Source organism: Ptychodera flava, chromosome 21, assembly GCF_041260155.1.
Source record: "Ptychodera flava strain L36383 chromosome 21, AS_Pfla_20210202, whole genome shotgun sequence".
Taxonomy (NCBI): Eukaryota; Metazoa; Hemichordata; class Enteropneusta; family Ptychoderidae; genus Ptychodera; species Ptychodera flava.
In genome coordinates, this window is record NC_091948.1 from 10,527,383 (window position 1) to 10,553,692 (window position 26,310).

At 38.8% G+C, this 26,310-nt stretch overlaps 1 protein-coding gene across 2 annotated transcripts in view; it reads left to right on the top strand.

The window, feature by feature from the left end:
• The window catches only part of LOC139121380 (neuroendocrine convertase 1-like), a 65,746-nt gene extending 42,772 nt beyond the window's left edge, over positions 1-22,974 (top strand). Inside the window, exons 2-14 of one of the 2 annotated variants that reach the window (XM_070686203.1) lie at positions 8,627-8,731; positions 9,269-9,376; positions 10,185-10,293; positions 11,953-12,073; positions 12,653-12,741; positions 13,615-13,787; positions 14,509-14,822; positions 15,117-15,371; positions 16,435-16,595; positions 17,036-17,169; positions 17,588-17,734; positions 17,972-18,011; positions 20,368-22,974. In XM_070686203.1, the coding sequence (XP_070542304.1) occupies positions 8,627-8,731; positions 9,269-9,376; positions 10,185-10,293; positions 11,953-12,073; positions 12,653-12,741; positions 13,615-13,787; positions 14,509-14,822; positions 15,117-15,371; positions 16,435-16,595; positions 17,036-17,169; positions 17,588-17,734; positions 17,972-18,007 (1,752 nt within the window). In that variant the 3' untranslated portion in view covers positions 18,008-18,011; positions 20,368-22,974. The remainder of the gene's footprint in view (positions 1-8,626; positions 8,732-9,268; positions 9,377-10,184; positions 10,294-11,952; positions 12,074-12,652; positions 12,742-13,614; positions 13,788-14,508; positions 14,823-15,116; positions 15,372-16,434; positions 16,596-17,035; positions 17,170-17,587; positions 17,735-17,971; positions 18,012-20,367) is intronic. The other variant, XM_070686202.1, reaches the window with a different exon arrangement.
• Positions 22,975-26,310: the final 3,336 nt, after the last annotated feature.

Here is a 26,310-nt window from a genome sequence, read left to right on the forward strand (position 1 = left end):
AAGAAGTGTTCTTGAAAGTAATGCAGCTGCAAACAGGATTGCGAGAAATATGAAACTCATGTCAGCGACATTCAAGTCAGTTAAAGTCTCCACAGCTCATACCAATCAATAATACTTCGAGAGAAGACATGTTTGTGAGGATTAGCAAATTGACAGCGACACGGGAGAAGCGGCACCCCTGATTGCCCCGTAATAGATGTCAATGTCTCATTGAAGGATTCCCACGTGAACTTAAAGAAATATATTACTTAAAAGGCAATTTTATACCACACCTGCGGGCTCGCTACGGCAATTACGTGTTTGACGGCTGTGATGAGTTGAGCCGCTCACGTTGAGTTATGGAATAATTAGATCTATCCACTATATCTGCTGTCAAAGTGTTAATTATTCCATTCAGGTCGTTAGCACTGAGGGTATCATGATGAATGGCTGCCTTTCGAATCCGTGGCACAATTCGGCCAACCAATAAACCAATTTGCATTTTCAAAAAAGAAAATCGAAATGGAGCTAATTTTCAATTTTCAAATGGTTTTATCATCTTGATTATTAACTTTTAGGCCTATTTCTAAATTTAAAATCTTTGGGCTGAGATTGAAATATAGGAAACAGGTGTATACTGCTGTGAGGATGGCACTTTACGGCCATTCAAATTTCCCTCTGAAAAATTCTATTTCCCACAATTCGTATTTCCGTTTTTTCAATTTCCAATATACCAAATGTCCGATTTTCCCATTTCATTTGGGGCGTGGCAGCTGATATCTTTGGCCTAGGAATGCATCAAATTGTGACAGTTATTTGCGCTGGCAACTCGTTGAATGGATCGAGTAACGAACATACAAAGAACAATAGTGTTGCGGCCGCCGGAAAGGAAAGTCCGATATAATCAGTTTGACCTGACCTGCTGAAGTTTTGCGCGCTTCCCGTCAACGTCGCAAAGTGGAACATTGTGTAAATTGTGACAGTCATCAGCCCAATCAGAGCGCGGCATCCACATTTAATTTTATCTGATCAATTTATTCAGCTGTCAATCTTTGTACGCAATGATGTTCTCCTCATAATGATCAAAGTAACCAATCATAGTTTTAATCCGTATGCCGGCTCACTTTATAAATTGCACCTGTTCCAACCCGATCAAAATCTTGACCTTAAAGGCGTTTGATATCATGTTTGAGACATCATCGTCTAACAGTTCGTTCAGAGATACCACTTGCCCTGGGCACTGAAAACATTTGGAGATGAACACCTATTTCGCGGTGACTTCTTCCTTTATCACCCATTTCTTGAATTTCTTGCGGCTGAACGCACCAACTTAAATTCATTGCCTGAAGTGCACGCGCACTCTACCAACCAAAGAACAGTTTTTTTCTTGTCTTCCAGTATGATGTGAGACGATGTTAGGGACTGGCCAGTTTGTTCAGCCTCGCGCGCTCTGTACGTACGTGTGTAGTACTAGTACACACACTCCAGAGCTTGCAGAAGCCGTCTGAGATAGCGTTCTACATTTGCACTATAAATCGGAAGAAAAATGTTGATATTGCACTAAAACGGTCACTACTCTGACAATTTGTAGCTGTGGAAACGCAGCTATTGTTGGCGCATGGCGGGGTAGCGTGCGCCGCTATGCGGGTCATCAAAAGGCGGGGTTGACCTTTTGATGACCTGCATAGCCATGCACCCTACCCCGCCAACAGATAGCTGCACAGCTAGACAATTTGATGTCCCAGTGAAGAATGTAAGATGTATAATAATAAGATTATCACGAAAATACCGCAAAGGATGCACTATGACATCGGCGCCGTGCATCACCCTCCGCTTCGCGTCGAGCGATACGCTGTGCCAATGTCCTCGTGCATCCTTTGCGGTATTTTCGTAATAACCTCATATTAGGAAAGTTACGCGCCCGAAGGGCGCGCCGAAAAATGAAACTGAATGATGAAATTCATGGCTAGCACGATGCATTTTAGGCAAGTATGAGCCCGTGTCGAAATTTAAAAACACACTGACCCCCTAATTGGGCATTTCAAAATAGGTGACCCCATCACCAAAGTGAAAAACAGGGTGACCCCCATGAATCCACCGGCCTCCAAGGCCGAAGAAACTGACCAGTCCCTCATTCCCGCTAATTTTTAAAAGTATCTTGTGCTAATTATCGTAACCAAGCCCCGCCCAGTATATTTGGTCACACTGAGATAAATGTTACACCTTAATTCCAATTCGATACAATTATTTCCGCCATAGTATGAAAAGATACTGGCCACGCCCCAAATGAAATGGGAAAATCGGACATTTGGTATATTGGAAATTGAAAAAACGGAAATACGAATTGTGGGAAATAGAGTTTGTCAGAGGGAAATTTGAATGGCCGTAAAGTGCCATCCTCACAGCAGTATACACCTGTTTCCTATATTTCAATCTCAGCCCAAAGATTTTAAATTTAGAAATAGGCCTAAAAGTTAATAATCAAGATGATAAAACCATTTGAAAATTGAAAATTAGCTCCATTTCGATTTTCTTTTTTGAAAATGCAAATTGGTTTATTGGTTGGCCGAATTGTGCCACGGATTCTTTCGCCGCTGATCCATAACAGTTTAGAAACGCTTTGAGCTGTTTACGTTATCGTTGATTTGAAATTTGCTTTCAGTCAAAGATGACTTTTATGTAACAAGTGAAGTCTGTTTTGATGCAGCAACTAATGAATGCCAAGTTACTGTTGGAAGTGTGAAGTGTCATAATTCTCGTTAATCGCACAAAGCTTTCGTGAATGCCGGGTCTTGCTGGGTCGATATTTTTTCACAATAAACAACTGTAAGTACCTTGGGTGAAATCTGTGTTGGTTTCCTTTCACTCTTTTTCAATGTTATCGTGGCGCCTCAACCATAGACACTATTGTCACTTCTGTTCTATTCGGACAAAAAGATCGCTTTCAACTCCTTGTAATGTCAAAACATAATTGAGATCAGAATGCTGCGTCCAATTAAATGGGAAATTTAGTTCCTGTCAACATGCCGACATGTTCACCAAAGTGTTTCTCTTTCAGTGTGAACGCTGTCACAATCTCATATTTGTAAACGCTGTCACGATTGGATAATTGTCCACAAGCTACCACTGTAGGTCATCGAAATGTCCAATCCAACCAGTCAATTCAAGAATGTTGGCATCGATAGACAAAGCAATGCAATGCTCAACAAATGACTTGCGCTGGCAAAAGCAGTCAGATCATTTTTATATATCGGAGCAACAGTAGGTGGTTTTACAGTAAATTCATCGAAACGATGGACATTACTTTTTTATTCCTGAAATGAGAAATACTAAATAGGTTTATGCTGGCATTATCAATGAAACCAAAAGAGGGGCATGAATTGTGCAATTTATTACTGCATATATCGTACTGCGTGACGTGCACGACAAAATTTTCCATAAATCGAAAGCAAACACAAGGCGCGTATCCAGTGTAGCGTAGTCACACCATGGCGTTACGCCCACGATTTGGCCTTTATACATTAGGTGGTTAGTAGATTTCAGAATTTCAAAATGAGATACATAAATCCTCTATTTTAACGTCTTGATGACTAATAACCGCACATTTGTTTTACTTGACGATTTCGATGACACTTTGAGCTGAACGTTCCCGCGATCAAATATTGACATTAACGGCATCTGTCTCGTTAGAATTCGTTATCGCGTTAAAATTGGCCATTTCATGTCTTATCAGCGGCCTGTCTAAATCGTTTTTCCATTATCAAGTTCGATCCCCGGCACAGGTGATAGAACAGAGTTGCTGAAATATGAGAAGGCATGCTGTCACTGCAACTGAAGTGCCTTGTTGGGAGACATCACACTATGTTATAGCTTAACGACACCTCATAACGTCAGCTATAAGCGACGAAAATCGTCAATGTGAAAAAAGTGTGAAGTGAGAGTCGTAAATTTGCTCTTCCATTGCTTCGTATTGTCCCCTGACCGAAAATCAAACACGAGTACACTTGAGAGCCATACATTACCTATGACTCCCTTTCCACTTACATTTTTTTTTGTGGATTGTGTTACGTCACATCATCTATCGAAGCTGGTGATTATTTGAAGCTGAACTGCAATGTACATAAATTTAGAGAGACAGAATAAAATAGTAAAATATAAATTCATGCAAATCTTCCACATCGACAAATACGATGTATGGTTTGTCGAAAATGCCGTACGAATGTCACTGAATATTTAAGTAGCATGTGACAGTGATATTTGGAGTCTCAATTTTTTCCCAATACTGTTTTGGTCTACTGCTTGTGGATACTAATGAAAAAATTCATGGAGTAAGAAAAATTGTTACCGTCTTGGTTTTGTAAAAACAGAAAATTAAATTTCCCTCCGTAACGTTAACACAGGGATGGCAGCCATTTTGAAATTCAAATATTGGTAAATTTGAGTTAATTTGTTTCTCTAGTACTAAATTTGCACGTCGAAACCTGATTTTTATTCTTGATTTGATAAGAGAATAGTTGAAACTTTGATCACAGTCCGTGTGTGGAGGGACAGTGCTTTGATTGAGGAAAGTGTGAGCACATATTAAAGGTGTTTCATTTTCGAGGTGCGGACTACCTTAAATGAACGAACCTTACTTCGGCAGGCGTTTTGAATGACTTTCGTGTGACGTCACAGAGACCCGGGCGTTAATGCGGCGGGTAAACGACAATTTCTTTGACTCGCTACACACTTAATAAGGTACATTTCACGCTGGGAGCCGTCAGAAGAATTCAGTTTGCGGCGCAGGTTTGATTGTTCAATTAAGCTTCACCGATACTTCGTTATATTCACAGCAATCACGCATTCAGTTCGCCAAGTCATTTGTGTCGGAAGGATCTATCACTAGTCAGTCTGTGCAACGGAAGACTATAGTATTCGCTAAGCTCAAGGGGAAGCATTAAAATTTTTTTCTATCAAAAATTTACGTTAGAAAGATCGACCCTCTATTGAACAATTTACGCTAATTTTTCTTTTTATCGAGGGTCTCTCCAATGGGTGTAGCGATTTTTGTAAGATTGCAAAACCATTGGAACACTTCTCTCTATGTGATTAGCAAATGGTTTATATTGTCATGTGGAAGAAATGACCTGTATAAGTTTTGGCCTTGGCCTCACATTTGACCTTACACATTAGGTAATCAAGTCTGGCGTACTTTGGGTGATAAAGCTTGTGTCGGAACTCTCTGTAAATTTGAAGTAGACTCATACAAAAACAATTTGCACTACAAAACAAAAGCAAGGCTGAGTTGAAATCTTCAGTTCCGCTATTTCTTCTTCATACGACATCAAAAGTCCATTGTCACCCCGTAATGGAGGTTGAAGTTGACACTAAAAGTGACTTGTATTAAATAATAGCGTAAATCACTGTCCTCGAACGGAGCAGAAGGAAACTAGTATGTAACTGACAAAACTCTGTGTCAATTTGGAGAACCAGTTATGTCCATGGATGACGAGTGAAAGAACAAATAATTTAACACATGGTAACTATAAGTAACATGCATGTCAAACAGTAGCTTAAAGACAAGTATTTGATAACATTCCATACCATGAAGAATACACATATGTGGAGTGAAGTGTATGTCCTTGAATATATATATATATATATATATATATATATATATATATATATATATATATATATATATATATAGATATATATATATATATATAGAGAGAGAGAGAGAGAGAGAGAGAGAGAGAGAGACGAGAGAGAGGAGAGAGAGGAGAGAGAGTAGAAGTCTTCTCTGAGGATGTGGCACATATCACCCCATTGAACAGAACGATATAGTATGCAAGTTAGCCTTAATTATGAACAATCCACCTGCAGGTGTTAAACCAGTGTTTGGCATCATGCTGTTGTAGCAACGAATCAAATTTCAGTGAAATCCAATAGGTTGTTCTTTAGATATCGATACATTTAGCTAAATCATTCATCCGGTCAAAACCAAGTCGTTGGCACGCGTGCTGATATTGGGTCCAACATAAGCAGCATTGTTTCCTGTGTTTAAATTTCCAAAGACATTAATTAGACATGAGAGTTTTATAAATCAAACAACATGAAACAAATACTAAAGAGCTTTAGTATTTGGTTCGCCCACCAAAACCATAACTTCCATTCCAATTTTGTTTAGGTTTTGGTCAACGGGTTTGAGATATGGTGTCTACAGACAAACAGACACACGCGCAGTCTGTTAGACAAACAGCAGTATGAGGTTAGCTCCAGTGTACACGTAGAGTGGTCAAGTATATATGGCCACGTTAGGACAGAGAAGTTCACCGTTTTAGGTAAAATAAAATTGCGGATTTTAAATATCACACACAAACCATTTTTTTGCTGAAAATTATTTAATCATGTCAGTTTATCAATGATTTATCTGCGCATTCTAGAAAGTTTGATCCGCAATACTCCAGCCTTGAAGGCATCAGCCATTGGTTTGCTTGTTATTCGAAAAGTCAGGGAAATATCATGTTTTCTAAGGCTTGCCAAATATCGCGAATGGTGCTATTAAGATTAGTACACTGGCGATCGCTTGTACAACATATCGGCGTATTTGCCGTGAAAACAAGATTACTAAGTATTGCATTACTCCCTCGATATGCAAATTCCCATCTTCTTATTTACCCCAAAGATAGGATCAGTGACCCACGCATATGATAAAGGAACGTTTTCGTCTTATACACTCGAATATCGATCATTGGGAACGGCAGCTTCTCCTCGGGGACTATCGGACTAGCACAAGTCAACTCTCGTTTTGCATCGCCTTTGCATCTCTGAGTCAGTGTAAATACAGTAGAACTCGTAAGCTCAGAAGTGACTCTGACGTCACGTTCGAACATGAGTGGTGAAAATGCATTATCACCCGTCAGAGAAGGCCGGCAGCATGGTTTTGATTTCAAAACGCGAATGCAGTAACGATGAGATAGGACTGTCGATACGCCGTGAAATACACTGGAAATACTTATTATAGAAACTCTTAACCCAAACGATATCATAGACAGCAAAAGCGTCAGCATAATTCTTTTGAAAGGATTCTATGACATAGCAGCGGTTGCCACTTATAAAAATAATTGTCAGAGAACGGTGCGTTTTTTTCGAGTGAATAGAAAGTCGATTTAGATTAGGATTCAATACTCCGTGCCCTAGTTTCATCCAATGTCTTCAGCAATCTATCGAAATTAACGAGATCAAGACTTCACTCATCAGCCGTTTTGCTGAGAGGTTTATTCCGATTCCACGTCAAAGGCTTTCATCATTTCTTTTACCGTCTTTCTATGCAATATTGGTCAATTTTTCAGCAGGGCCGTTTAAACATACATAAATTATATTCCTGAGGATGACGAATGAAAAACCGCTTTGCCATGGCGTAGGGATTTTGATAAATTCTGGAGAGCAGCGTGATTCTGTGAGACTCCTCTGCAGTTTCTCACGAAACCAAGCCCATTAAAACTCAGATGGTGACATGGTCTGAGTAGGTCTTCAGACTCATGTTTTCCACCTGAATGCGTAAATATCTTTCCCTGTCTCTGAGGGAGGCTCTCGAGTATTCTTGCTTACTTGTACAATGCTATTTGAGGGTCTCAAGTGATCAAAACTCGTCGAAACGTGACACTAGCTGCAGGAATCTCATACACTAAAAAGCTTTCCGCGCTACCAAGCTGCACATTTTCCCTGTAACATTTCTAGTATTAATGTCAGTATCATCACGTGGCATGGAAGACAAAGAGACTCGCTTGTCACGTCGATTAACCTTTTATCTCTAGATTCACATGTACTTTTGTAGAGAAAATAGAAAGGTAGTGACAATAGAGGGCTTAAACTCTGTCCGCTGTAATTGCGCTAGAGTAAAAAGTTAATAACGTGCATTTTTTTATTTATTTTGATCTGTAGAGCTGTTTGACTCGCTGTCACTAGTTCCCTCAATGACATAGAAAGTTTGGCAAAGCACAGTTCCTAAGATTCCCACAATAGATGGATTTGATGGATGAAAATGTGTATTTGAGAGAATAATCATTAGAATGATCCATCTTCCGATTACATTATTATCGCCCTCTTTAATCTAAAGGGTTACAAATGAGAAAACAAAGTGTGGTGACCTTGCGCTACATGTGAGTTGAAGTTGCTAGACTTTCAAGACTGTGGCAAGTGTTGCATGTCCGCTGAAGGCTAAACGATGCGGCGTCTCCCGTGTGAGATAGGAAAGAATTATGGCATGCGACCGGGCGGCTACAAATTTAAGATCCCACTTCATTTTTCTACAATGCTTTCATACATGCTTGTGTTTGTTTCCCTAGAAAAGGGCTATTAGATAAAAATTGGGAAAACTGTTCAGCCTAATAGGCAATAAATATTTGTCGGTTTTAATCATTTCTGATGGAGTTTGTGTGTCTCCCGTATAATCACTTTTGGATGGACTTAAGGAAACGTGAAACGAGTGAAAGAGACTTTTGTTTATCAATAACATCGTCACGTCTGGCCAAGTTAGTTTAATCTTGATTAAAGATTACGCATAATTAAGAAAGATATGGGATATCATATTGAAGTCATACAATTTGCACTTGATAATCACCTCGCTTACACTAATCTTGCTATTTTTTTCATTCTCCTACAGGTCGGAAGTTTGGAGAATTACTTTGTGTTTTCACATCGGGAGGCTGCACGTCGATCCAAGCGCAGTGCGCACGATCTGACCAAGAGATTGGAAGACGATAAGCGAGTGAGTTCCCTCTTCCAAAAATAGCAAAGGAGATGCGCTTCGTCTTGAGATATGCTGATATGTTTCTTTTATCAGATGGAATAGTAGCAACTGTACTGCACATCGCGACGAATATGAGGCGTATGTGCTCGTAATGAAATTGGATAGCATGAGAAGAGGGCTGGCTACATTGCATAGCTTTGCCTCGTCTGGCTAATGGTACATCTCCATTGATTTCGATATGCAGTTGTCTGAGGACAGTTAGATTCACTAAATCACTTAAAACCTCCCACGGTTATACCAGGTAGGACAATAATGGCCACTGTCTTAATCCAATTTGTGCTTCCAAATCATCCGTGATTACTCATGTTCATTATACGTCGACAACATCTCGTTACTGTGACCATTTCAGCTGATTTACACAAACTGTGACAGATGACTGCAAAATTTCGCCCTGTGTGACCTATTATGGTCATAACCGACGTCTCTTCTCAGAACGTAGGCATTGTGGCCGGCTAATCGAAAACTAAGAGAATTTGATATCTGCTTAATGAATAGGTGCACTGGGTGGAACAGCAAGTCGCCATGAGAAGAGTTAAAAGAGATTTCACCAAAAAAGATTTGGAGACTTTTGACGATCCATTGTGGAAGAACCAATGGTATTTAGTAAGTGCTTTTGATACACTTTGCGTTTCAGTTTTGACGTAATTCACTATTGACGCTAATTCACCCTGATCACGGAGGCACAACACGGACGAGAAGGCACGAGAGCGGCATTTATCTGAGCTACCTCCCATCAATCATTTGATGAAGATCGAATAGACGCAAATAAGCGAAGTCAAATATTTTTCAATGCTTGTGAATATATATTGGCTTATTATGACCAAGGCTCGGGTGCGCATTCATAACACAAGATGATAAAATTGATAAGCAGTCATTTATTCATAACAGAGAGTCGTCTTTCATTCAAATTTTCCTACGGGGGGAAATAGTTAACCCTCGCATAAGGCCTGTTACACAGAGGCGAAAACCTTCGAAGGAGTCTTGCGATGGGACAATAACGAGGTGGTATGAAATCGGAGCTCACTGCACTGCTCTACAGGAATATCGAATATTTAAGAAATGCGATATTACAACGACTCCGAGAGACTTAGCTGTGTGTGAACAGTGAGATCTCGCCGTAAAGTTGTTCCGAATGAGAAATCTGATTTCAAGGAAGATGGTATCTTTACTGTTATCAGTATTGTAAAACGTTTCCATAGCATAGATTATTTCGCGACCCTGCTCCTACCCTAGTCTTTGTTACCATGTAAAATTTATGATGAAGAAATTTTGATATAAATGATATGAACTAGCGCTTTGTAGATATAGATACGTTTGCTTCACATTCAAAACTCTGCAACAGAATAACCTTTAGTGGTTTTGATAACATTCAAGTCGTTTTATAAATGTATGTTATCTCGGTGACTTTCAGCACGACACAAGGACTTCCACGGAGAAGGCAAAGCTTGATCTCCATGTCATGCCGGTTTGGAAGGCAGGAATAACGGGGAAAGACGTAGTTGTTACAGTTTTAGACGACGGTAAGGTTGAAAGAATCTGTAGCGCCCTCTATATCCATACTGGACAGATTGGATATACCTGACTATTCTCAAAACTGACTTTCATACCTATCAATTTACTACCCTTTTAGAAATAGCGAAAATTTATTCATTTGACATCATCATGGCTCACTTTTTTACACCTCTGCATTGCCCGTAGAAACCTTCTATCAATATTCTAACAGTGACATGTCGAGAGGAAACAGGCAAGCAATGATAACACAAAGGAAGGGTGATAGAATTGTCGCCGTCATAATCATCATCATCATCATCATCATCATCATCATCATCATCATGACAGTAGTGGATCTGTACTGAATTATCAGAAATATATTTAAAACAAATCCTCCAGCAATTACATCATCAAAGTAATTGTACATCGACGCAAATCGAAACAAAGTTTGCAGTCAGATCGAAGACAAATGATTTGAGTTTCTTGTGAAAATACAAAAAATAACTCTGTGTACTTTTTCATGTTTACGTGTATGTGTAACAGATGCTTTGGAGTAAACCGTAACATTGCCCGGCTTCAGAGCAACGAACACACGCCGAAAAAAGTTGAACACATTGACCATAAAAACAAAGTATCAAACTGCCTCCTTGTCCATGTCGCCCCTGTGCAGTCCGGGTCAGCTCCAAAATTGGAGACGCTATACCATAATATTTCCCCCCTCTCATTAGCCAATCAGCGGCCAGCGCGCCATCAGAAAAATTGTATTTCCTGGCAACCTCCACATGCGTCCTTCGTTACGTACGCCATACTGTGTCGAACTCCCGCGCCGTATTCTGTCATAATGTCGAACAGTTGTGTGGCCACTCTGTCAAAACACAATTTCAAAATCGCGTACCAGTTTTATTCTGGCTAAGACAACCAAACCCCATACATCGCTGTGATTCCTAGACTCTGGCTTGAAGTCCTGCGAAATATAAATCGTGTACCTACACAGATCGTTCAGAATACCCCATTTGTATCGGAGATGGCAGCGATGCAAATCTACCGTATGGGGAACAGTTGTGTGGCCACTCTGTCAACACATTTTCAAAATCGCGTACCATTTTTAGTCTGCGTTTGACAACTACAAAACAGGTATCGTTTTAAAGCTCTGACATTGCTCTTCTTTCTTGCAAAATGTTATACGCGTACCTACACAAATAACCTTTATAACAGTATTTCTAATAGAGATGACGAACATCCACAAAATGATTCTCGGTACTTGAGCGAAATCGATAAACTGGGGGTAGAAATGAATCGTCAATATTTGAATATTTGTTCACTAATCGGACTCCTTGTTGGACATGACCTTCTGCAGAACACGTGGATTATGTTGACTGTCGAAATTCGTCGAAATTCACAAGACAGGGGCTTAATAAGCGGCCCAAAACTGCCGATCACACTTGGTGGGTAATTTGTGACCCAGCGTGACCTGTACTTTATTAATGATGTAATCTGGTTGATGATTGGCTGAATGCCGGAATACATTATCATAATGAGTCTCCAATTTTGGAGCTGACCCGGACTGCTGTGTATCTCTTTATAGATTGACCCCGCTGGGCGGATTGCTAGCTCAGGATTAGTTGTGAACAATCTCAACAAATACCAGGGTAATTTGTAAACTACTTACCTGTTATATTGCTTCGAAGGGTTTGAGACCAACCACACCGACTTAGCCGATAATTATGATCCCCTGGCTAGCTGGGATTACAATGGCAACGACGAAGATCCCTTTCCGAGATATACAAACAAATTTGCTGAGGAAAATAAGTAAGTCATACAATTGAGGTCATCAGCTTTCTCCACACAGTGTCCCTGTGGAGCTCCATGTGCATCTTCCTGCTCTCTGTTTTTTTTTATTTTTTTTTAAATTCTATTATCGTGAAACAAGCATGTGGATCAAAATACCGACGTATCAATCAATAAGTCGTTATTTGCACGTTGGTAAATGCCATTACTAGAAATTGACCTTTTTCACGTATCGAGATACCGAGAAATCATTGTACATGAAATGATACTTCTCTAGCAGTTCGTGATACAAACATTATTGTAAAATCATTTGAAATTACAGAATGCTGGAAAGTATAAAACTTTGGCTGGATTTCCTCTTCAATTTGCTCCAATTTTTTCAACTTACACCGTACATTACTATTTCACCGTTCAAACCTCTGCCCTCATCGATAAACATGATCTAATTCCTCGGTATGCGGAGCATCATACATCAATGGTCGCTACGGTCCTGTTTCAGAACAGGCAGCCAGAATTCGAAGTCCTCCGTTAAGTGTTTTATCATGATTGATCTGATCCTTTCACCTTATCGAGCGTCTTGTCTTTATGACGTTTTTACAGACACGGCACTCGCTGCGTAGGAGAGATTGGCATGATTGCCAATAATGATCTTTGTGGAGTCGGCGTGGCTTTCAATGCTAAAATTGGAGGTATGACCTACCAGATATCAGTTTTCTCTGCCTGTCGATATATTCATTTTGGAGACTCCTGTGTCTTATACGTCAACCGTGCATGTACCTGGATGTAGGTTTTAGTAATGGCGTGAAGTATGTTAACATTTTATGAGAAAGCCTCTTTTGACATTTGCTATCACTTTGGTACAAAAAATCTAATTCAAAAGTTTGCCAAGTTGCCCTGGGAATTTATTCTTGTTGGGTTGATTTTGGACTTCCTTGGTACACAGCCAGCAGTCAAATTTAAGTGTTGAGTTGAGAGGTGAATTTGTATGCGTCTTTCTTGAGAAAGTTTCAAATGGGCAAGGGCTACTCATTTATGAAAGAAGAAACATTTTACCGGGTAAAGCAAAGCAGGTGATATTAAATACGAAGTAGAGTTGTAATGTTTTGAGGAAAATGACCTGTAACTATAGATCTCCATAGAGATTATAATAATTTATGAAAAAAGAGCCACCAGAAGTTTCAGTTTTGAACTTCTAAACATGAAGTCATAAGGTATGATTTAAATGTATTGCGTTTATTTCAAAGTGATACAGTCTTTCGAAATGCGCTCAAAGATCCTATGGGACCCATACGACCAATGTAAACACTGTATCCAAGGTATGATGGTGGCTGATGAAAGTTAAAACATATCTGTCATAATCTACATCGTATAATTTAAATGTTGCAGCTATGATGATGAGTTACCTCTAGATATCGTCACAAAATACATTGTTTGTAAACAAGAAACTCGCACAGGGGCAGTTCCGACGACTGTTTCCCTTTAACTTAGGCATCACCCTTCCCTGAACATATGCGAAGAAGTTGTAATATTTAATGGACGTTTGTTTACGAAATACATTTTAGGGATTCGGATGCTTGATGGGACGGTAACAGATGTAGTTGAGGCGAATTCACTCAGCCACGAGTTAAGCCACATCGACATTTACAGCGCCAGCTGGGGGCCGAACGACGACGGTAAAACCGTTGAAGGGCCTGGACCGCTCGCCAGACAAGCCTTCTTAGATGGTGTAACAAAGGTATTGTCATCGGCAGCCTCGTCGCCACGATTAACTCTCTACTTTAATGCAAATTCACTGTTACTTCCTAGCAAGTCGATGTCCTTTGAAAATTAAAATATAATATTGCAACCAAGGTGAAATTTGATAAGCGCGTGAGCAATTATGCTTCGCAAAATTTACCAGAAGTCATTGCTGTCAAATTTATCTTTCTTCGAACGCGGTCAGTGATACATCAATTTTAAAGTTGGAAAGAAAATAAGACATTTTGAATTTTCTGCATCAATCTGCAGAATTTAAAAAGTTGTCTCCAAAGCTAGTGAGATCAAAGGTTGAATTTATAGCAGGCGTATGTGGACTTCACCAGCCAAAAACTTGAGTTCCACGATCGATGTGTACTGTAATCTTAACATTTGCTATACCTGAAACATACATTTTGTGTCGAATATTGAAATTTGAGTAAAGAGATAGCTTAGTGATACGAACAAGACATTAAGCAGTACAACAGATGCTCTGTCAAGTTTTAAAAACGAAATGAAAGAGGCACGTTAGACTGACAAAGCTTCGCCATCTTCTAATATCTTCTGATGAACGCCTGTATAACATGGCATTGCACGTGAATGTAACCTGAATATTGTTAGGTGATAGTAACCAACTGTGAAATCCATTATATTTTGTTCAGTGATCGTCAACGGGCCTCGCAACTGTTTGTAGAGTGAGGATTTGAATTTTCTTTCTGCAGGGTAGGAAAGGAAAGGGCGCCATCTATGTATGGGCATCTGGTAATGGAGGGGGTGCAGAAGATAATTGTGATTGTGATGGTTACACCGATAGTATCTACACGGTGTCGGTGAGCAGTGCCTCTCAGAGGGGAACATCACCCTGGTATGCCGAGAGGTGCTCATCGACACTGGCAACCACCCTGAGCAGTGGCGGAGGAGGCGAGGCGAAGATTGTCAGCGCCGATCTACATGACGAATGCACATCTTCACACACCGGCACCTCTGCGTCAGCACCGTTGGCGGCGGGAGTTATCGCTCTGTTATTAGAAGCAAAGTAAGTCTGTAGCCTACGTATACCTTGTAAGTTTATTTTGTAGATCTGCAGATTCGTGACCAACAGCCGAAAGACATCTTCACGAATTATTGACTTTCTTCAGTTTATCGAGTCTTTTATTCGCATGGATATGATAATTGCGTTTTTTTCCTTCGCCCAATAAAAGTGTTCCTCACAAACCATCTTCCATGCCGTATAATAGTTCCCAAAATGGTTGCCATCGTGTAGCTCACTGGCTTGGTAATTGTATATGACAATGTTGTTTTATTTTTTTATTTTTGATGACGATGACAGTCCAGAGCTTACGTGGAGAGATGTCCAACACATTGTTGTGTGGACGTCAGAGCCTGAACCGTTGGAAAAGTCAGCGGGCTTGGGGACGTTCAAAATTAATGGCGTAGGACTAAAAGTGGACGAACGGTTTGGATTTGGTATACTGAACGCTGAAGCTATGATTGAAATGGCTAATCCAACGCCAGACAAATGGGTATCCGTACCAGAAGCCAAAGTATGCGTAATCACGGCCGCAGATGTTGAGTTCGAGCCTACGTAAGTTTTAGTTGGCTTGTTCGTTTATCTGCCCCAGTTTTATGAGTTGATGTCTGCGAAGAACAACTTAAAGCGCCAGAAGCTGTAATTTTTCATGATTTTTTTTCACTTTTTTTTTCTTTATTGTCAACTAAAAGTTCTTGTTCTACTCCACCGCTAAAGCATGTTGAAACACCAACTATCTAATTTGTCAACACAGCGTTTATACGTGTAAAATGCACTGTTATTGTCTACATTTGAATTCTAGTCCGGACCAGAATTCAACTGTCAACAATGACGATGCAAGGTACACATGTACAGGCTGAGTTGACGAGCTGAGTATTGTGTATCTCAACATGCTTCGGGAACTATGACAGGAAACTATAGTTGAAAATACAACGTGAAAAACTCATCGAAAGTTACAGCTACTTCTCGCTTTAACTCTTTGAGCGCCAAAGTTAATTTTTGTCACCTTTTATGAAATATACTCGTGTATATTTTTTTTCCAGATTTTTGCAAAAATTTTGATAACAAACTGTAGCAAATGAAATATGATGTCTATTTGGTCCAAAATTATCAAGAAAATTACAGAAAAATTCGCAAAAACTCGTAAAATGTTGTACTAAAATTTTGGTCTGAAAAAATTACGGCACTCAAGGGGTTAAGTTGTACATCGACTGAGAATAGAATGTAAAACTGATGCAGACAAATGGACAAGCAAACGGAGAGACTAAATCCGGGACATGAAAATTAGAGAATCATCAGCCTTCAGCAGACAAAATGAACAGTGAGAAAATTTTAAACCGAAGATGAAATTGACATAGGAATTTTAAAAGTACTCACAAACCCGAAACCGTCACTTGGAAATATATGCACCGGAGATGTCAGGATTTTGTGTAACTGTGATAATGTCGCTTTCATCTCAAATTCATAGTGGCCAAATGAGGGCGCTAGACTTTTGAAAAGGGTCTATGGAGATGCCGAAATATCGACATTATATTATCAGGGTTGATGTGGTGTTATCTGTCGCTCATCACATTAACACAGACATTAATCTGACGTTACGTTGTCATATTTCTATCAGAAAAATTCCAGTTGCAAACACCATGGCTCTCACGATCAACGGCAGTCGTTGCAAAGACCACGAATCTACACAAATCAACTACTTAGAGCATGTACAGATGTACGTAACCATCGAGCACCCGTACCGCGGAACTTTAGAAATGACGATGACGTCACCTAGTGGTAGGTTAAACGTCACTATAGGACTTCATTATATATATATATATATATATATATATATATATTATATATATATATATACATACATACATATATACATACATACATACACACACACACACACACACACACACACACACATATATATATATATATATATATATATATATATATATATATATATATATATATATATATATATAAAACACAAGTTACTTCAAGTACAAAGTAATTATATCTGTTACTTAAGTTTCTAGCAATCGTCAGTGTGCATGTGTGCGTATTATGATACTAAACTCTAATTGATTATAATTTTGTATTTTAATGAAACTATCAATTGACTTTTATGAATTAATTTATAATATGATACTCTTATTTGTACTGCCATTTTCTTCGTCCCTCCACCAGAATGCCCGAAAATGATTTTTTTCATCTCTCCTCAGATACCCAGACTATGCTTCTTTCTCAACGAAGCGAAGATCGCTCATCGGATGGATTTCAAGATTGGGCGTTCATGTCGGTGCACACCTGGGGCGAAAACCCTAACGGTGATTGGACGTTAACAGTCGGTGACGGGGTAAGTGGGTCACATCTCTCTTGCAGACGACTAAATTTGCTGTGAAAAACACCAATGTTAGCATCTTTATCATGGAACGGGAGTCAGATTTCTCATCAGATCAGTAAGGCTGTAACTGCTGAGATTAGTTTCAGAACAGTGCTGACAAATGACGCCTGGGGACAAAATACCCCGAGAAGAGGCTTGTCAAGCTGAAATTTTGGAATAGTGAACATAACTTTTGCTTTTTCATCGTTTTTATCACGGAAACAATTTTCCTCCGTGTCTGTGATTTAACATTGTGTGTAAGTTGCTGCTGTCGCGCAACAAAGTTCCCGGATGACTGTTTAGTAAAAAACGAGTAACAGTGCAGAAGTGCATGCTAATTTGAATATTTTTTTTGAACTGCGTAACTGAGTTCGATTTCTCGCGTATTCAGAGAGAAAACTCACACGGCACCGATGCAGGCTATCTTAACGACTGGAAGCTAGTTCTACGAGGAACAACAGAAAGGCCAAATCATCAGCCTGAAGGTGGACGTGTATATGGAAGCAATTACAACAGTGTCAAAGACGACAGGCAAACCGTAAGTCACGTGTTAGTTTAATGTTTGTCTGTAACCATGACAACAGCACATTTGGTAATCTAGCATTTGGGGGTTTTTTGTTGATTTATCTCTGTCACATGTGAGAATCATACACCTTGAAGTGGACATTTTACGTCATAACAGATTGAATTCACCATTTGTGGAGAGACCGTGACGTATTCACATGAAAAAATTGTGTTTTCACTCCTCCTATACTTTTTGATTTTCATTACCCAGACTCTGAAAAAGCAAGCCAAACAACATAAGTCGTAAGAAGGTTCGAAATTGTTCTTGTTTCTTGAAATCGGGATGCATGTGGTATAGCGGTTCTGTGTAATATGACAGCATTGCATGTACTCGTTCTTAGATATATCCAGTTCCTTATTCTGATAAAGTTTTACTCGAACTCTACCACGTGGGTTTAAGGTGTGGATTTTCCGTTTCTTCATACTCATACTGTTATGGATATTAACTTTCATGGGCGCTCCTCCTCATACTACCCCTCTTTAACTTGCGAGGCTCGAACCGCCCCAAACGTTACGCTTCCACGGAGATATAACGTACAACTCCCGGGCGGACGACACATCACACCGAGGCGCATGATGAGGTAACGGTTAAAACAGATTTACGAAAGATAACCTGGAAACTATAAAGACGGCCATTGAAATATGTGTAGATCCAAAATGACGTGTAAGAGTAAGTGATAAAGAGTGTACTGCTGTGCTATAGTCAGTGTTCTCTCTTGGAACTGTTAGCGAGATCCTCCGGTGTCAAACAATCAACCCTTTGAGTACTGTAATTTTTCCCACCAAAATTTTAGCGCAACATTTCACCAATTTTTATGAATTTTTCTGTAATTTATTTGATAATTTTGGACCAAAAGGACATCACATTTCATCGGGTACAGATTTTTATCAAAATTTTGGTAAAATTTTGGAAAAAAAAACTGATCGGGGACAATAATTGACTTTGGCGCTCAACGGGTTAATCTGAGACACGCCTGTAGAAAAAGTTAAAAGCAGACGTTAATTTGTACAGTGAATTTATTTTTTTAGTTTGGTTAGAGTCAATAGGTTTTTGGAGTTGTTTTTGACAAGTATTTAAATATAGGTGATTACTTTTCATGCAAGTTGTGATCTGATTTGTTAACAAATCCGTTTTGAGGTTTTCAGATTAAAATTAAATGTGAAAATTAAGTTGTACAAAAATTATGAAAGGGCTCATAAATTGCAACGTTCACAGTGTTGTCATTAAATGGGGGTATCATACTGGAGGATATGAAATACCAAAGACATATACACTACATGATTGCGGTAATGGTGAAAGATATTTTCATCTGATGTCAAAACAAAAATCCAATCACGGAACTAATTCGAATCTAATCTTTTTGATCATTTTTGTTTTCCAAGCTTTTGTGATAAGGAAAGGGGCTATTTTGCTGTGATTGGTTCTGGAGTTTGTTGATTTCTTAATGCGTATCTAATGTCATTTCGAGCTCTATAAGCTTTTAATGTATTTCCATAATGGATTGTTTCTCTGTGAAATACAGTGACAGTCACTGTCCTTTTAATTGAAGTTTGTGGCAGCGTACATGTACATATTTATTATCTGAAACCAATTCCTCAATCTATTTCGATCGAGCAACGATACAGTCACGATTAGCGACTACATTAAACCTTAATTGCCGTATGAATGGATTTTATTTGACAAAATTAAAATACGAGTGGCTATTTGCGCAAAAATGACGCAAAGAATATCAAAATTGTATCTGTCTTGCAAACACAACACAGTGTGTGTCATGCAATGTTATTGTTGATAATTTAATTCTGGTACGAGCCAGAATTTATTTACCACAGTAACTTATGATACTACATACATAGACACAGACTGTGGTGACAAGTTCAATGCTAAGCATTTGAATGTGATTGTTGCAACGGAACAAGCAACTGTTCTTAACAGACAAAACAAAAGTAGAGAAGAATTCATCAAAGATAGGGGTAATGAAGCTTAAAAAAATTGGTACAGTTAACTGAAATAACAATCTATTAGCTCGGCTTATCACTTTTAAATAGATAAGATATTTCGCTTATCGAGCAGCTAAAATTTGGAATACCGATTACCTCTCACGTTCGTAGCTGTGCAACTCTACTATACTTTAAAATCTGCATTACGTTACAATGTATACAAATTCATGAACGAGGGCCTCGATTTGGATTGATTGTGTTTTGTGAGACCTTTGACCGACCTTTAATCTCGCATATTTATTTGATTATTTATAATTTTTCTATACATTTATTCAAATGTTCTCCATTCGATAATTAATAATTATTAATTAATTAATAATTTTTCCCGTGTATGACAATGTACTTAGTTTAGAACGCCCTTCTGGAAATTACAATTTATTTTGTGAATCAGATTACCTTCGTTACGTAAAGTGTAATAATAATGATAATAATAAACAGACAAAAAACATGTAGATATTAATTTTTCCCCGTGGATGTTCTTTTATTTTACATACCATTATTCAAATTATATTCATTGTGGGGTGAAAGGTCAACTTAGCATTCTTTGTCACTGCTTGTATCATATGCACTTATATTTGTGTTTACGTGAGTTTTGTTTGATACTTATAGGAGCCGCTTCAAGAAAACATCCCTGACAAAGAACAAATTAGCAACAACGTAGATGATTTTCTTCCTCCCCTTGATGATGACCCTGGCATTGGCAAAGACAGTGACTTCATGGATATCGACTACATCAACGACGGTGACCCTGATGACCTCAAGAATATACTGGACACCTACCAAGTCATCGAAGAATTACAAAAGGAAGCATTTCTGAAAGAAATGTACGAAAAAGAAGTTTTAGAATACCTACTGCAAAAAGGTGTCGCTACTAAAAGATAGAAGGACAATCTGAAATAGCCCATGTTATGTTGCCGTTGAGGGCGTGTGATTGGCCCAAACTTCCTTCTGATCGACAGTTTTCTTTATGTCAGAACCTAAATACCTTGCACATGAAATAAAATACCAGATATTTACTATTATTATATACTTAATTTTTCTCAGTTCATGCCATTATCCTCTGAAGTAATTTAAGAGATAACTGTAAGACGGCTTGCTTCATTACCTTCAATCACGATGGCAGGATCCCCTTATCTCGATCAGTTGGAAGTTAGCTCGGCCATATTACCGCTCAAGTGCCATTTTGAATCTTACTTTTTGATTACATAAAGTCATTAAAGGTATACTGTCACCTGTTCCAATTTTGCAACAGTTACCATGGAAAGAGAAAATCTAACCCAACACAGATTTTAAGCGGGTGGCCGCTTTTTAAAAAACAGCGCCCTCACATGGGTATTTTGTATACCAAGGAACGCCCCTTTGACCATATATGGGTATATTTAGATTACAGGTGACTGTATACCTTTAAGTGACAGGTGTTAGAACTTGACATTTACATGTTAAAACTTGGTCTTTTCATCATAACATTATATGCATATTTATGCAAATCGCAGAGCAGCACTGGGGCTATTTTTCTCTTTCTCTTCGACTTAATATCTTATAGCAGCTATTATGGCCGCTGAACAACACAATTTTTTTGACAGGGTTCTCATTTTGCAATGCATGGTCCATTTCATCTATAGACACAATCAAGAATATTATCTCAAGTTGCAAACCTTTTGTCCCTGTAGTTAGAATCCTTGAGATATCACTTTTATTTGTGTTTCAACGTACGCCTCATAAACAGCGCGCCAATTGTGTACTTAGTTTTCTGAGAGATTCGTGTAGTAGTGCAATTAAATCTGTGCTGCAGCAATACGACTATGTGTGGTATGGGGATTTCTACTTCATTCACGGGGTGATAGAATTAAGAATAGGAAGCTTACAAGTGGAGCCGAAATTACTATGTAAACTTTGAGGGTACAGCGAGTAGAAATTAAAGCTGCACTTGGTGGTAATGTAAATCTGGGCTTTATATGTAGATGAAAGGGCAGTAGCTGTAACGTTTGATTATTCTTTTCATTATTTTTATCTTGTATGTCAATATGTTTTTGCGAATTCTTGTTCTATTCCCCAAAGTATGTTGATTAAATACTTACCATTTGGCTTGTACTGTAATTATTAACATTTGAACTTGCCAACAATAACGATGCAGTCTACACATTTACAGGCTGGGTCGGAAGCTCAAGAATGCTTGGAGTAGAAAAAACAAAAGTAGCGAAAAATCATCAAACAGTTACAGGCCCATTAACGCTAATTTGATATCAAGAAACTTCAAAGTTTTACCCTTGGCCAGCTTGTCCTGTCGTCAGTCAGGTTTTCGCTCTGCCCCACTTACATTAATACTGTTGCATGGAGGGAGACGAATTGCATGGTGGTGGCTGGTACTACTTTCGTGTAAATTTGTTTCAGTGAGTATACGTACAAACAGCTTGTACTAGTGCCTTCACGTACCATCAATACCCTTTCAAATGACAGACTACATGGATCATGATATTCAACTGCATGCTATGTGACGATATCGACAAAGAAAATGAGGAACCCTGTCTTAATGAATTATAAAAAAATGAACTTAAAAACTGAGCATATCGCTGGTCTAGGAAGAGTCACTTGGAAGGGGGGGGGGGTGTCGAAACGGACTGTTCCAAACAGTAAAATGAACAATAACCCAGTGCTGCAACTGCGTTTCTATCATGGTAGTACAGAATGCAAACAAAACAATCGATTATATCATAAAATTTATTCCACGTTGTCCTTATATTACTTATTTTGCAAATGGCGGGTAATTCCAAGAAATCAAATAACGCCTAAAATTTTGAATACTCTCCTTACTTGCATCATAGACCCTCGAGGGTCTTGCATACCATTAATCCGATTGTTGTTTCTCTTACTCTTAAGCACGCCCCCTACCGACAGCTTCTCATTCCTATTGAATGTGGCACTGTGAAGCAAGCCTGCCTGTGTCCCAAACACTCTTAATTTCTGGCGAGTCTTTAATTCAACAATTATATGTATACCACTGAAATTTACGTCTTATGTTTTGTCTATTTTCACAAGAAAACCAATACTTGGGAAGGTAGACAAATCGAAAGGAAATATTAACATTGATTGAGAAAAGCTGGGAAGTCGTAATAATGTATTGTACAGTGTATATAATCAAATTATCTGTATATGAATGGTGTTTATCGCGGTCATGAAATGGATAGAGAGATAATAAATTGACAAAGTGAAGATGAACAGATTTGTCCTTTTTATTTCAAAAGTATGTCAAATGTATGTGCATGTATGTATGTATGTATGTATGTATGTATGTATGTATGTATGTATGTATGTATGTATGTATGTATGTATGTATGTATGTGTGTAATCTATGTACACTGTAATACAATACACAGTAAAAAGCGATTTGAACTCAATTTTTTCAGTGTAACATACGTGACAAGTGGACTGAACTTGGAAAAAAGCTCTAACGAACTGCCTCACAAACATGTCGGGTAAATGGACGGCTTCGAGTGTTAAAAGATGTGTAGAATAGGCTGTAACTGTAAAAGCTGTATCGCGAATATAGCACTGTTATTTTCAAGTCTCGACCAATCAAATGACTGTATATGCGCCATCAATATAATGATATGATATAATACACAACATTTTCCACCTGCCTCATTTCGGCAATGATCTACCTGTACCGTGCGTCAACATGGAATCATGCAACAGCTATACCATGTGGAAACCTTGAAATAGATTTATTTCCGACCGGAACTGAATATGAGCAATATAGAGGGCGCACTACTGTCAGCACAGTCGTAGGCCCGGGGGTCGTAGGTGTGTGTACATTAGTAGAGAAGTGACGGTCGATTGCTTCTGGCCTTACTGTTTATGATACAAAAATTGAAAATCATAATATCGTTTTACAGTGCACAGAGTATATTCGTGTACAACAAGAACTGTGGAGAACTGAATTAGATTTTTCAATTGGATATTTGACTTGTCACCCGTTAAAAATTAAGCATTTCAATGTAATGTCAGACTGTGATGTAAAATTTTCCCGATTTGATTTCTGACAGTCTGTCTGTCTGTCTGTCTCTGTCTGTCTCTATCTCAGCCTGTCTGTCTATCTGTTTTTGTGTGAGTCTTTCTGTCTCTCTGCCCGTCTCCCAGTCTCTGTCTCTGTTCCTGTCTGTCTGTCTTTCTCTCTCTGTCTTTCTGTCTGTCTCTGTCTCTGTCGCTCTGTCGCTCCACTACGCCTTGATCAGTGACTAATGATTATGCAATGTGTCCTTGTAGACACGGTTTACGCAAGACACTGCATTTTAAGTTACTGACCCCCGTGTAGGTGATCTATGGTTTGTTGAGCTATCCATACTGCTGATTGTAAAAGTTTGATATCACCAAATCGTCCATGAAACCCTGCTGTTAGACAGGCAGATCAACCTAAATTCACAATTTCGTTCTCCAATGTCGTAGATTATGTAAAGCTCGTTTTTAAACATCAAAATACTACTGTATCGTTTAGCTGTCTCCTCTTCCAGTTGCCTCTGCCAGATGAAAGGGCCACGAGTTATAACTTTTCATTAAATTTTCACTATTTTATTTTGAATATCAAGTTCAAGTTCTTGCTCTTCTCCCCAAACATGCTGAAAGACGTAATGCTGTAGGGTCTAAAGTTGTCAACACGGCATCTGTACGTGTAAAATGCACTTGTCTTGCTTACATTTGAATTCTAGTCCGGACCTGAATTCACTTGTCAACAATAAGAATGCAGTTTACACATGTACAGGCTGAGTTGACAGGTTAAACACGTCGTATCTCAACATGCTTTGGGGACTGAGTAGAACAAGGAACTTTAATTGATACATATTATAAAAAAGAGTGGAAAACAGTCAAGGATTACAGCTACTGACCCCTTAATACTGTCATCGAATATTACGATAAACAAAAAACCAAACGTTCCAAGGCGATATTATGCGGAACCGCAATTACATTCACTTCCTGTCGTCATCACGACTACGTAGAATCATGTCGTTTTCAGCAATTTGATACCCTGGCACTCTTCCACCACGGTCATAAAGGTTTCATGGAAAAACACAATGTTCTTCTTGCTCAGCCCAAGTCAATGACCACGCTTTTTATTATCATCAGTAGCCGGTGAACAGATGACGCATGTGAGTTTCAAAGAAAAAGGGATCGTCACATTTCGATGTAGAGGAGAAAGACCTTCACTGAATGACGTACTCGGCAACGTGACGTCGCTATATAACAAAGGGAATTCGACAACGAGATGGAAATTAAGTTCTGTTCCACAGCCTGTTCTGGACAAAAAGGACGACTGTGTGAATAATAACACAGATTATGATAAGAGATGATTTGTAAATTTTGTCGGTTAAAAAGCTGTTCGACCAAATAGCTGTTCTTGGCGGGTGGGCGAGCATTTTTCTGTATAATCAGACCGAGAACGGCCCAGCAGGGAAATTTCGATGTGTTAACGGGCAGTTTTAAAAAAGGGCGATAATTTGCAGGTAGAATATGATTCCGCTTATTTTCGGGAGTTTTTTGGGAAAATATGTGGTAAAGAGATGGCAACTGAAGCTTTTGAAGGCGGGAGAGAGCCGGGGGAGAGAGCATTTGGGAGTCTTGTGGCAGGATGAGGGAGGAGGCGGGGAAATTTTCCGGTTGCGGGGGGGGGGGGGGGTTGTTTCTGATAAGGCAGAACGGGATTTTTTCAAATGATAGCACAGGAAACCCCAACTTCTGGTTGTTTTCGTTTGTATTGTTGTTTATGTTTACATTTGTCGTATTGTTGTTTTTGACCAATAAAATTCAACGAACATAATTATTGTGTTGTTGTTGTTGTCGTTTCAAAAGTGATGTAGATGTCATAATAAACACTACAAGGACACTATCATTATTTGACCCAATGCAATTCTCTCCCATCGTACATTCTCACTGTAATTATAGTAGGGGGTGTACGTTGGGATAATGACAGTGTCCTTGTAATTTCTTATGACATCTACATTACATTTAAACAGCAACAACACAATTATGTTTGTTGAATTTTATTGGTTAACAACAACAACAACAACAACAACACGACTTATATAGAGATAAACAACACTACAAACAACAACAACAACAACAACAACCAGATTTCTGGGCTCTCTATGATCACAAGCTTACTAATAGTTGCTGGAAGGCAGTTACGAACAGCTGTTGGTTTAAATTCCAAATTTTAATTCTAATGACGTCATTAAAATGCGTTAGCATAGCAAACATATGTTTAAATTTCTCACAGCCGACAGGTTGACTGCCCCGAATCGGTCAGTGAATGGAGATGTTGACCGTGTGTTTGTAACTACGTATGGGATAATTAACATATGCAGCAGTGGGGTTGACTTACATAACGGCAGGCTCGTATACAGGACTTGCTGCACTCAACGGACAATAGATGTAACGACTTACAGTATCGTGATTTTCTAGCAGAAATCAAGTATTTTCTTCTTCTCCCTGAAATATGTTTAATTAAAGATCAATAGCTGTGCAAACAAAACTTATTTGCATAAAATGCAATAGTGTTAT